This window comes from Onychostoma macrolepis, chromosome 15 (assembly GCF_012432095.1).
Source record: "Onychostoma macrolepis isolate SWU-2019 chromosome 15, ASM1243209v1, whole genome shotgun sequence".
NCBI lineage: Eukaryota > Metazoa > Chordata > Actinopteri > Cypriniformes > Cyprinidae > Onychostoma > Onychostoma macrolepis.
In genome coordinates this window covers 30441289-30455721 of record NC_081169.1, presented here as the reverse complement: position 1 = coordinate 30455721, position 14433 = coordinate 30441289, and the positions used below count along the sequence as shown (strand labels likewise).

Here is a 14433-nt window from a genome sequence, read left to right as displayed (position 1 = left end):
AAATCATGGAGGGGTCTGAAATTGTCATCGTAGGTGCATGTCCACTGTGAGAGACATAATCTAAAAAAATCCAGAAATCACAATGTATGATTTTTAACTATTTATTTGTATGATACAGCTGCAAATAAGTATTTGAACACCTGTCTATCAGCTAGAATTCTGACCCTCAAAGACCTGTTAGTCTGCCTTTAAAATGTCCACCTCCACTCCATTTATTATCCTAAATTAGATGCACCTGTTTGAGGTCGTTAGCTGCATAAAGACACCTGTCCACCCCATACAATCAGTAAGAATCCAACTACTAACATGGCCAAGACCAAAGAGCTGTCCAAAGACACTAGAGACAAAATTGTACACCTCCACAAGGCTGGAAAGGGCTACGGGAAATTGCCAAGCAGCTTGGTGAAAAAGGTCCACTGTTGGAGCAATCATTAGAAAATGGAAGAAGCTAAACATGACTGTCAATCTCCTCGGACTGGGGCTCCATGCAAGATCTCACCTCGTGGGGTCTCAATGATCCTAAGAAAGGTGAGAAATCAGCCCAGAACTACACGGGAGGAGCTGGTCAATGACCTGAAAAGAGCTGGGACCACCGTTTCCAAGGTTACTGTTGGTAATACACTAAGGCGTCATGGTTTGAAATCATGCATGGCACGGAAGGTTCCCCTGCTTAAACCAGCACATGTCCAGCCCGACTTAAGTTTGCCAATGACCATTTGGATGATCCAGAGGAGTCATGGGAGAAAGTCATGTGGTCAGATGAGACCAAAATAGAACTTTTTGGTCATAATTCCACTAAACGTGTTTGGAGGAAGAAGAATGATGAGTACCATCCCAAGAACACCATCCCTACTGTGAAGCATGGGGTGGTAGCATCATGCTTTGGGGTGTTTTTCTGCACATGGGACAGGGCGACTGCACTGTATTAAGGAGAGGATGACCGGGGCCATGTATTGCGAGATTTTGGGGAACAACCTCCTTCCCTCAGTTAGAGCATTGAAGATGGGTCGAGGCTGGGTCTTCCAACATGACAATGACCCAAAGCACACAGCCAGGATAACCAAGGAGTGGCTCTGTAAGAAGCATATCAAGGTTCTGGCGTGGCCGAGCCAGTCTCCAGACCTAAACCCAATAGAGAATCTTTGAGGGAGCTCAAACTCCGTGTTTCTCAGCGACAGGCCAGAAACCTGACTGATCTAGAGAAGATCTGTGTGGAGGTGGGCCAAAATCCCTCCTGCAGTGTGTGCAAACCTGGTGAAAAACTACAGGAAACGTTTGACCTCTGTAATTGCAAACAAAGGCTACTGTACCAAATATTAACATTGATTTTCTCAGGTGTTCAAATACTTATTTGCAGCTGTATCATACAAATAAATAGTTAAAAATCATACATTGTGATTTCTGGATTTTTTTTTAGATTATGTCTCTCACAGTGGACATGCACCTACGATGACAATTTCAGACCCCTCCATGATTTCTAAGTGGGAGAACTTGCAAAATAGCAGGGTGTTCAAATACTTATTTTCCTCACTGTATCTGTACTTTTACTCATGTACTTGATTTGTGTACTTCGTACACCACTGTCAGTAAATTTATCTTGATTTAAGAATGTTTAGATATTTGTAATAGAAAACAACAAAAATACTAAGCACTAATTCACGTTTTGCAGTGAATTAAAAATGTTTTTGAGCTACAACCTGAATCCCGGAAATGTTGGGACGTTGTTTTTTTTTATTTGAATAAAATTAAAACTAAAAGACTTTCAAATCACATGAGCCAATATTTTATTCACAATAGAACATAGAAAACATAACAAATGTTTAAACTGAGAAATTTTACAATTTTATGTACAAAAATGAGCTCATTTCAAATTTGATGCCTGCTACAGGTCTCAAAATAGTTGGGACGGGGGCATGTTTACTATGGTGTAGCATCTCCTCTTCTGATCAAAACAGTTTGAAGATGTCTGGGCATCGAGTTTATGAGTTTCTGGAGGTTTGGAGTTGGAATTTGGTCCCATTCTTGCCTGATACAGGTTTCCAGCTGAAGAGTTTGTGGTCGTCTTTGACGTATTTTTCGTTTAATGATGCACTAAATGTTCTCTATAGGTGAGAGATCTGGACTGCAGGCCAATTCAGCACCCGGACTCTTCTACTACGAAGCCATGCTGTTGTAATAGCTGCAGTATGTGGTTTTGCATTGTCCTGCTGAAATACACGTCATCTGGAGGGGAGCATATGTTGCTCTAAAAACTTTAGATACCTTTCAGCATTCATAGTGCCTTCCAAAACATGCAAGCTGCCCATACCGTATGCACTTATGCACCCCATACCATCAGAGATGCTGGCTTTTGAACTGAATGCTGATAACACGCTGGAAGGTCTCCCTCCTCTTTAGCACGGAGGACATATCGTCCGTGATTTCCAACAAGAATGTCAAATTTGGACTCGTCTGACCATAGAACACTTTTCCACTTTGAAACAGTCCATCTTAAATGAGCCTTGGCCCACAGGAGACGATGGTGCTTCTGGACCATGTTCACATATGGCTTCTTTTTGCATGATAGAGCTTTAGTTGGCATCTGCAGATGGCACGGCGGATTGTGTTTACAGTGGTTTCTGGAAGTATTCCTGGGCCCATTTAGTAATGTCAATGACAGAATCATGCCGATGAGTGATGCAGTGTCGTCTGAGAGCCCAACAAAGGTCTTTGGCCTTGTCCCTTGCGCACAGATATATCTCCAGTTTCTCTGAATCTTTTGATGATGTTATGCACTGTAGATGATGAGATTTGCAAAGCCTTTGCAATTTGACGTATTACACAGTCTTTTTACCCACTCTTTCACAGATTGGAGAGCCTCTGCCCATCTTTACTTCTGAGAGACTCTGCCTCTCTAAGACATCCCTTTTATAGCTAATCATGTTACAGACCTGATGTCAATTAACTTAATTAGTTGCTAGATGTTCTCCCAGCTGAATCTTTTCAAAATATCTTGCTTTTTCAGCCCTTTGTTGCCCCCGTGCCAACTTTTTTGAGATCTGTAGCAGGCATCAAATTTGAAATGAGCTCTTAGAGCTTTTAGTGGACAAAAGTGTAAAATTTCTCTGTTTAAACATTTGTTATGTTCTCTATGCTCTATTGTGAATAAAATATTGGCTCATGCGATTTGAAAATCTTTTAGTTTTCATTTTATTCAAATAAAAAAAGACATTTCCGGAATTCGGGTTGTACAAGGGCCATTGGGTCTTTTAGATAACAAAACATGAGAGTTTAAGTGTGTCTGAATCAGTTTAAATGGATTTTCAATTTTATAACCTCTGGAAAACTTCACATGAACTCCCTGATGCTTCATTTCACGCTGTACAGCATTGTTTAAAGTGTGTGTTGATGAACCTCCTTAGGGCCATCACAATGGCATCCTTCAGCTCAAACAGATGGCCTGTGTGTGTATATGAGTGTGTGTTTGTGCATGCATATGTGTGTGTGTGTGTGTGTGTGTGAGTGATAGTGTGTTTGTATGTGTATGTGTGTGTGTGTGTCTGTGAGTGTGTGTTTGTGTGTTTGTGTATGCATATGTGTGTGTGTGTGTGTGTGTGTGTGTGCATGCATGTGTGTTTGTGTGTTTGTGCATGTACGTGTGTGTGTGTGTGTGTGTGTGTGTTTGTGCATGCATGCAAAATGTGTGTGTGTGTGTGTGTGTGTGTTTGTGTAATCATACCTAATGTGTGTGTTTTTGTATTTGTGCATGCATGCGTCTGTGTGTGTGTGTGTGTGTGTGTGTGTAGTGTTAAGGCCAAAAAAATCCCCTTCCTATCTTACCTTCTTTGTTTGTGTTTTAATTTGCTCAGAACATGTCTTTATTTGCTCATGTGCATGTTTGTGCATGCATGTGTGTGTGTGTGTGTGTGTGTGTGTGTGTGTGTGTTCCTGAGGGTAATGCGCTGTTGTAATTACCAGTTACTGTTCCTTTTCTCTGAACACACAGTCTTGATTAAACTCAATGTTAAACGAAACTGCTCTGCCGTTCTGATCAGGTAGCAACATGAATGTGTGTGTGTGTGTGTGTGTGTGTGTGTTATTCTCTTGAGTGCTGTAAGCCTGTAACGATGGATCATTGTTGAAGATTGATCTGTATGCCGTCTGATTTGATGGCGCTCAAGAGTTTCACACACACATATACGTTTCACCCAGTATCTTTCTGACAGGTATTGGCAGGTCATAAATGCATTTGATTTTTAGATGGCGTTTTTTAAGTGTCAGAATAATTATTGCTGCTGGGTTTTACGTCTCTGAGTGAGCTAGTCGTAATGAAATTGAATCCCGCAGGGAACCATTGATCGCGTCTGTGTCACTAATATACTGGGACTGTTTTAGCCTCTGTGTGTCGGTCAAAAAGAAGCTGCTTTTCAAATATATCATGGTGATTTTAAAGGGATAGTACACCCAAAAATAAAACATTCTATCATGATTTACTCACTATGTAAATGTGACCCTGGACCACAAAACCAGTCTCAAGTCGCTGGGGTATATTTGTAGCAATAGCCAAAAATACATTGTATGGGTCAAAATGATAGATTTTTCTTTTATGCCAAAAATCATTAGGATATTAAGTAAAGATCATGTTCCATGAAGATATTTTGTAAATTTATTACCGTAAATATATCAAAACTTAATTTTTGATTAGTAATATGCATTGCTAAGAACTTCATTTGGACAACTTTAAAGGATTGTATGTGATGCATAAATCTCAATTTTGAAAAATGTACCCTTATGACTGGTTTTGTGGTCCAGCGTTTTATATATATATCATTCAGTCCATATGATTTATGGAAATTATATTGTATGTAATTATTAAGGCATGAATATTATTAAATATTTCACTGCAAAAATAAATAAATAAAACATCCAGTAAAATAAATAAACTACCTGTGCCTTAAAACCAGATACATTTATCAAGACATGAAATTGTATAAGGTAATGAGAACTGCTTAAGATGAAGTTTTATATTATGCTCAAAACAAGAAAAAGCTTCTGTCATTTTAAGAAATTAATTTTTTGCAGTTATGCATTTCACTGCCAAAATGTTTTTTATTATCCAGTAAAAAAAAAAAAATATATATATATATATATATATATATATATATATATATATATATATATATTACTTTCCTTGATGCAAAACATTTACAAATTGTTTTATGCTTAAATCAAGAAACAAGTACCATTGATTTTTTTTTTTTTTCTGAGTAAAAAAATGACCCTCCTTTTTGTAAGATATTTTTTTCTTACTCCATTGCCAAATCACCTCCATTGGCAAGTTTAATGCATAAAACAAGAAAAAAGTACTATGGATTAAGAATTTTTTTTTTTGCATTGATGTGGGTTAAGATTGATGACAGCGTTTCGTTGCAGGTTGAGTGATTCTTTCTTCTGTCTGCTGGTATGAATGCTGGAGCTGCAGTTAAAGTCTCCTCTGAGATCAATAAACACTGTGTGCTGAAACCAGTGCTAAAACACAGTAAATCATCTGATGAGATGCACACATGAGCTCTGTGATGATCATGTTCGTCGAACACTTTCCTTGTGTCACGTGAAGGTTACGGAGCAATTCCTGATCAGATTCAGTGTTTTGTTCCTTGTAATTGTGGCTTGTTTATAGGGACCTTTGATCAATACTCATTGTGTGTGTGTGTGTGAGATCATTTTCTCTGATTCATGCCAGATAAAAGTCAGAAAGATGAACAGGAGAAACACAAATGTACAAACCCCTTTCATCTTGTTTGTCTCTGAGAACATATTAAAGCCCTGGATGTTCCTCATGTGTGAGAAGAGTATTATACTGAGAGCATTTCCTCTTGCTTTTTATTCTTTATTCTAAAATGGTCCACTATTAAATCAACTCGTGCTTCCTGTACATACAATTGAATTTTGTCATCATTTCAGACTTAGATCTTAATCATAATGAGTATTCATATTATATTCGTAAACAGTATTCTTGTAAAAATATACATTTGTAACTAGATAGAAACAACAGTTGCTTTTTAAAAAATGGATAAATAAATAAACTTCATGCCTGTTAAAAAATGTGAAAAAAGTAAAATAAAAATGATAAAATCTTCTGACAGTGGTGACATCATTCAATCTTCTTAGTTGCTTATTAAATTATTGAAGAAAAAAATCTAATATTTTTTATTTACTCAATGAAAAACAACCTTTTCAGTCATAATGTGGGATTCAATGACACACCATACTTTAACCTGAAACCTGAATTTATTCAACTTTAAAATCATCAACAAAGTTTTACACTTTATTGACGTTTAAATATAGTTGTTTATAGACAAATCATCGAAGCTTGTCTTCAGCACTGTGTTGTATCCAAAATAGAATTTACACTGAAATGGATGGAATCAAATAGTCTTAATAACCTGGGAATTATGTGCGTTTACTTAGATGTCTGAATAAAATTAAAAGCAGTGAAAGTTGGACTTATTAACTTAGAATTGTAATTGAGTCAGTGTAAAAATATTTAGTAATATACATACAGTATACTTTAACACTGAAGTTTTGGTCCAAATTGTTTAGAATAACTACATCCCTGTACAAAACAAATATTGTTCACTGTTTTTAATTTTTCAGACATTTCTGTGCTGCAACAAAGTGTGAAAATCAAATAGCTTTCCGGTCAACTCTTCAAAGTTACATTTTTGTAACATCAATATTTCTGTGTAATACTATATATTTGTTAATATATAAATGTGACCCTAGAGCACAAAAGCAGTCATAAGTAACACAGGTATATTTGTAGCAATAGACAACAATACATTCAAAATTATAATTTTACTTTTATGCCAAAAATTGATATTAAGTAAAGATCATGAAGATATTTTGTAAATTTCCTAAATCAAAACTTCATTTTTGATTAGTAATATGCATTGCTAAGAACTTCATTTGAACAACTTTAAAGGTGATTTTCTCAATATTTATATTTTTTTGCACCCTCAGATTCCAGATTTTCAAATAGTTGTATCTCAGACAAATATTGTCCAACAAACCATACATCAATGGAAAGATTATTTATTCAGATTTCAGATGATGTATTAATCTCAACTTCAAAAAATTGACCCTTATGACTGGTTTTGTGCTCCAGGGTCACATTTATATATATATATATATATATATATATATATATATACACAATAGAGAGAGAGAGAGAAAGTTGGAGGGTTTTAGGACCCTGATGAGCATGAGAATCAGAAGCTTCACCAGTCAATAGAGAGAGAAAGAGAGAGAGAGAGGACAGAAGAGCAGTGGTGTTGTGTGTGTGCTGTCAGTGTGTTCCCTGCTGAGGGCTGGAGCGCACACCTCCGTGAGACTCAACACGAGTGTGTGTGTGTGTGTGTGTGTGTGTGTGTGAGTGTGCCGAGCTGTGACACACAGGAGGGAATGACATGAACGCTCATGAGAGGAAGCGAGGAAGAGACCTGTAAGCACTCTCTGCTGCTGCATGTTTACACACACACACACACACGGGACTGGAGATGGAGAAAGTGGAGCTTCAGAACTGTGTGTGTGTGTGTGTGAGAGAGACAGATAGTTTTGTCTAGAGTTGGACAGAAGTGGATGGACAGATTGACGGATAGAGGGATGGACGGATGGATGGAAGCTGCAGCAGATTCTGATGCTTGTGGTTTGTGTTTCAGACGCGGACAGCAAGTGTTTCTGAGAGCTGACGACACACCTGCTGCTGCCCTGCACTCCCTACAGGTACACCTGCTATCTATCTATCTATCTATCTACAGTCAAACCAAAAATTATTCAGACAGCAGATATCATTTTTGATATCTTTTACCAGCGGGTGCAGGACACTACAGTTCATTTATGTAAGAGAGGATAGCAAAATAAAGTAGACTGTGACATATTATACCCACAAATTCTTCATACAGTGGACTTCCAGGAAAATCTAGGATCAAAAAAAAAAAAAAAATATTCAGACACTTTGAGCTGATGATGTTTTGCTTCAGTGTTTTTCTTTAATTGCTGATGTGATCTTTTTACACACAGACTGAACAAAATGAAGCATCTCTTGGTAATTGTTTGAGCTAAACTGGTTTTATCTAATTGTGTTCTTAAATTTAACAGCTGACAGCTATTCAACCCAATTCATTACATACCTTTCTATCAAAGTTATCATCAAGATCAGTTTGTTCTGACGCAGTTTAACTCTGAGTTCTTCTCATATTTTATTACCATTTTCTCAACTATAGCGAATGAACTGTGATAATGTGAGAAATGTTGAAGGTGTCTGAATATATTTTGGTTTGACTGTATAGCTATCTATCTCTTGATCTTGTCTCGTATCTCTACGCGTCTCACACATTTGTGCTTGAATTAGAGGTTGTTTTCTTTCTTTAGAGGAAAGAGTTGAGGAATAATGGTCAGAAAACAGATGAATGATTTACAGAGAAAATCATAAGCGTGTGTGTGTGTGTGTGTGTGACCTCACCGGCGCTCGATTCATATCAGCACACTTTCCAATGTTATCTCATAAACACACGTAGACAAACACAACGTCACACACAACGTGTTGAAATGAGCCTCTCTTTGTGTGTGTGTGTGTGTGTGTGTGTGTGTGTGTGTGTGTGTGTGTGTGTGTGTGAGTGTGTGTGTGTGTGTGTGTGTGTGTGTCTGTGTGTGTGTGTGTGTGTGTGTGTGTGTGTGAGTGCTGTAGGCGTGTACAAGAGGAAAAACCAGTTTAGGCTGCACTGGTATTCAGCCAATCAGCTTAAATGACAATGTAACCTGTAGAATGCAAACACACACACACACACACACACACACACACACACACACACACACACATACAGACACTCACACTCACACACACTCGCTCGTTTGCTCTCAGCCTGCTCTCTGGGTTTCCGTTCCTCACACGGTTTATGAGGTAAATCCTTCAAATCATGAAATAACACCAAAGAATCCCTTATATGGACTCTGAGGGAGAGAGAGAGATACTGAAGATCTCTCTGTGTGTGTGTGTGTGTGTGTGTGTGTGAATGATTCTTCTATCAATCTCGGATGTGTTTGTTCAGTTTCTCTTTACAGTAACGCTGTGTATGTAACATGAGGCAATGCATTAGTTATCATAAACTAACAGTGAACAATCATACAGCATTTATTCACCTTAGTGATAAAAACACTGTTATTTTACACAGTAATGCACGTAAAAAAACTACTTTTAATATGTGTAAAAGAACAGATGAATACATGCTACGACGGGTTTGTTCACTGTGTTTGTGTAGACATTGTAATTATAAGTGTGTGTTTCTCATTTTAAGCTCTGAATGAGATCACAGCTGATGTGTTTCGTGTCTTCTCATCGTGTGTGTGTGTGTGTGTGTGTGGTCATGTTTTAAACGTGTGCGAGGATGTGTTGTACGAAACTCACATTCAGTCTTAATGGAGCAAACAGACGCAGGCATGAAGAAATGATGCTGTTTTCAGGTCAAACGCAAACATGCGTTGATCCTTCATTCAACCTAAACACTCTCTGTCTGTCTGAGAGGCTCGTTTGCATGAGGAGAACGAGGCAGTGTTTTATCACCCCAGAGAAAGAGAAGATGACAGGAGGACGACACGGTGAAGGACGGAGAGAGAGAGAGAGAGAGAGAGAGGGATAAATATATCATGAACGAATGGAGGAAAGATCAGGAATGAAAGGAGACCATTACAAGATTAAATAATGTGACAGTGAGAGACAGATATACTATATGGACAGAGAGCCATAAACAGGCATTCTGGATATATATATATATATATATATATAAATTGAAAAATACTTTTATTCATCAAGGATGCATTAAATTGGTCAAATGTGACAATCCTGAAAAATAAAATGTATCACAGTTTCCACAAAAATATTGTGCAGCACGACTGTTTTCAACATTGATAATAATCAGAAATGTTTCTTGAGCAGTAAATCAGCATATTAGAATGATTTCTGAAGATCATGTGACACTGAAGACTGCAGTAATGATGCTGAAAATACAGCTGCGCATCACAGAAATAAATTACAGTTTAACACATATTCACATAGAAAACAGCCGTTTTAAATTATAATAATATTTAAAAATTTTTACAATATTTTTGATTAAACAAATTCAGTGAGCAGAAGAGACTTTTTTCAAAAACATTAAAAAAATCTTTTAGTGACCTGAAAGACTAGAATGCACTAGAACACTAAATAGCATAAATAATTTATGCTATTTATATATATATATAAGACATTGTAAATGTGTGGCAGATATAATAGATCAGTCTTTCCTCTCAGGAGGGGGTTTGGGTTTGTTGTGTCCGGTGTCATATGTGACCCGCTGTGCGTCTCACCCTGAATCTCCAGACAATATGAGAGGTTAATCTACTGTCAGACACACACACACACACACAGAGCGCAGATGTGCTGCATTTGCATCTTAACAGAGACAGAAAGTGAGAATGAGACGAGTACTGCTGCTGTCAGCCGTCTCTCTCTCTCTCTGTGTGTGTGTGTGTGTGTGTGTGTGTGTGACAGCTGCGTTTAAGAAGGCGTCCTCAGAGGTCTCTCTTCGTTTGGTCTCTCGTCCTTCACTCTGGTTCAGTGGTGGCGGTAGATCGCTCTCTCTCTCTCTCTCTCTGCATCACGCTGTTCTTCTCGTTTAACAGCGCTGAGTGTGTATCAGAGCGCCAGAGAAACCAATGCAGCGGCACGCTCAGCTCAGAGACACACACCGCGATGCAGTACAGGTACGACACACACACACACACACACACCTGCTTCAGTCGTTTTACTCGTGGTGTGTGTCTTTGATCATACGCATGTCATGTTTTCCATGTCTGTATCAGAAGCTCATTGTCTCTCTAATTAACTTATTAATGGCGTGAGATCTGGCTCCGCCCACTGTCACTGCCCCCTCGTTAAGAGCTGCCGCTGATGGCCAATTAACTCCATTGATTATACAGATCAGATCAGAGTTGAACTCTCAAAGCCTTTCATTTATAATGAATGTATTTATATTTAAATGTCATTAATGAATGCGAGAGACTGACCTTCATCGCTCTTCATCTCCTCAGCTCAGTCTTCCTCTGTTTTCTGCTCGTCTGTTGTCTGAGTTCAGAGATTGTGTAATGTGAACAGATGCACACACAGCAAAATGTCACTCAGTCGTTCAGAGGTGATCAATACACTGATTCAATCTGTGTGTGTGTGTGTCAGTCACTGCATTGATCATGTCAAGTCAAACTGATTTGCACAGCTCTTTTCACAACACACGTAGTCTCAAAGTAGCTTTACAGAAAGTCATGATGTTAATGTTTATAATATCTTAATATCTTAGCAGATTAGAGCTGGATGATAATATAGTCTACATTCTAAGACTATATGTGACCCTGGCCCACAAAACCAGTCTTAAGTGTTAATTTTTTGAAATTGAGATTTATACATCAAATGAAAGCTGAATAAATAAGCTTCCATTGATGTATGGTTTGTTATGATAGCACAATATTTGGTTGAGATACAACTATTTGAAAATCTGGAATCTGAGGGAGCAAAAAAATCAAAATATTGCGAAAATCACCTTTAAAGTTGTTCAAATGAAGCTCTTAGCAATGCATATCACTTTTTATACATTTACGGTAAGACATTTACAAAATATCTTTATGGAACATGATCTTTACTTAATATCCTAAAGATTTTTGGCATAAAAGAAAAATCAATAATTTTGACCCATACAATGTATTGTTGGCTATTGCTACAAATATACCCCAGCGACTTAAGACTGGTTTTTTGGTCCAGGGTCACATATAAACAATCAAGCAGTTGAGATTTGCTATATGCATCAGTTTATGTGAGTGAAAAAGTATCTTCTGCTCAGCAAGGCTGCATTTGTTTTATCAAAAATACAGTAAAAATTGTTAAATATTATTAGAATGCAAAATCACAGTTTTCTATGTGAATATGTATTAAACTGTAATTTATTTCTGTGATGCGCAGCTGTATTTTCAGCATCATTACTGCAGTCTTCAGTGTCACATGATCTTCAGAAATCATTCTAATATGCTGATTTGCTGCTCAACAAACATTTCTGATTATTATCAATGTTGAAAACAGTCGTGCCGCACAATATTTTTGTGGAAACTGTGATATATTTTATTTTTCAGGATTCACAGATGAATAGAAAGCTCAAAAGAACAGAAACAGAAATCTTTTGTAACATTATAAATGTGCTTACTGGCACTTTTGTCACGACCGGCTCAAAGCCGTAACAAGCCCAAGTGGCAAAACTCGATCCAGCTCGCACTTTTCTCCAGTCTTGTTAACTCCAGCTGGTACGAATTAAACTTTCTAGAGAAGAACCCAATTGACCTCTCGGTAAGCTCCTCCCCTCGAACGCAGACTAGCCAATGGCAGTCGAGTATCAGTATCCTGAGACCTCTGCAGCAAACAGCCCCAGCACCACTTTACTATTAATCAGGTCAGTACGCAGAGGTGTAAAGATACCTGAAAAGCATACTTGAGTAAAAAAGTACAGCTTACAGCGAAAATTACACGTTACAAGTCACCAATTCCAAAACAACTTGAGTAAAAGTCTTAGAGTATCTGATTTTAGCAGTACTTAAGTATTTTGCTCAAAATGTTGTGGAGAAGCTGAGGAAAACAGGATCTACACTGATAAAAATGATTTTGTGGTGAAGTAAATACTACATAAAAACAAATGTAATTTCTACATTAAATAATTTAGTTCAGGCGAGAATTAAAACATTAAAGTAAATTCTATATTAGTACTCAATTTAAGCTTGTAGAAATTAAAGTTTGAACTTATAAGTATATCTTACTTGGAATTGTTGATGTTTACAAGGATTCTTTAAGTAAATATCAAAGATATGATCCCGTTTTTCCCATCATGCACTGGGGCATAAATAATTAAAAAGGTTACATTTTGTATTTACACTGTTTTATGGTTGCTTTTGTTTGTTAGGTTTAATATGACCCATTCATACTCAAACACTATCCACTGATTGTGAATGGTGCACCAAGATTTGAGGTCTCTGTGTTCAATTGGATACTAATTTTATTGAGTGGACATATTATCTTAAACGATAACAAGCTCTCTACTTGCTTGCTTGCATGTTAGTAAGTGAACCACATAGTATGCTTTTTTTCAGTGCTACATTGTTTGAGTAAATATAATAATGTACTTGAATATACTTATTGTTTTTTTCAATGAATTCAATGAAAGCATTACTTAAGTAAAATTTACTGGGAATTCCCAAGTAAACTCAACTTAGAAATTTCTATTTAAAGCTACTAATAATTGCTGTATGCTTAGGCTTTTACTTTGGCAAATTTTTGTAAATTTACTAGCCTTTTTTTCTAAGCTTTTTTCAAGTAAATCCTACTCCAATGTTTTTTTTCAGTGTATGTGCAGGTATTCAATGGAAAAACTAGAACAAACAATAAAGGAAACAAAGAACAGAATGACGGGCAAACAGACAACCATTACATTCAACAACTCACAAAGAACTAAAGAAACACTAGGGTTATACACACACACACAAGACAAGGCACAGAGAACATGCTACAAAAACAAGAAAGAGTTGATTTGTGAGGAGAGAAACACACGTTTATTTTCTAAAACCAAAATAAATCTGAGCACCTCAAAATGAAAAAAACAACAACTATATCCATCAAAATTCTCTTCAGTATAACAGATAGATAAAATTATGTTAAGTACAATTAAAAAGTGGATGTGTCACGTCCTCGTCTCATATAAAACACCTGTGATTCATAAATACTTGCTAAGGAGCTCACGCTCACGTAAAGCAGCCTTGTTGATAAGTTTGGATGAGTAAGGACAAAACACACAAGATCTAGTACCTTCAGTGCCTGTAGCTGGCGATCATAAATGTGTAAATAGTGTAATATAAATAAAACTGCCCAACATATATGCAATAATGGCAATATTATTACCCAATATATAATTTAATCATGATGATAAAATTCCCAGTGCCTTTCATACTGACGCCAAGGGTTTCTTATTTAAAGTGTAGCAAATTAGCTCAAAAGGGAAATATTTATAATTAATCATAACTGGTTATAATATGTTATATGGAATGTGTTTGAAGTCCGATGGAGAGTCCAGAGAGTTGATCTGTTTAGCATCTTCTTGATAGTGGGGGAATTGATAGAATGGCAATTTAGCAGCCATATAAATGTAGAATGTGGGGCCAGGTCTGTAATTTATATGCAAATGTCAAAAGGCTAAAAGGGTCTCTTAGAACATAAAGCCCCAACGATCATCACTGATCCTGAGCAGACGCTACAAAAGCAGTGGAGGAGTTGGGAGTGAGAATGTGTTGGCTTTTTTTGGTATTCCAAACATGGAAATGAACCAATCAATT

The 14433-nt window shown here is 37.1% G+C and overlaps 1 protein-coding gene across 5 annotated transcripts in view; it reads left to right on the top strand.

Annotated features, from left to right (window-relative positions):
* Window positions 1-14433, top strand: part of LOC131554333 (cGMP-dependent 3',5'-cyclic phosphodiesterase) — a 185552-nt gene that overhangs the window by 48527 nt on the left and 122592 nt on the right. For 2 of the 5 annotated variants that reach the window (XM_058799610.1, XM_058799612.1), the window contains exon 2: window positions 7701-7764. In XM_058799610.1, coding sequence (XP_058655593.1) covers window positions 7701-7764 — 64 coding nt within the window. Of the gene's footprint in view, window positions 1-7325; window positions 7484-7700; window positions 7765-10698; window positions 10780-14433 lie in introns of those variants that run through there. The other 3 variants (XM_058799613.1, XM_058799614.1, XM_058799611.1) reach the window with 3 other exon arrangements.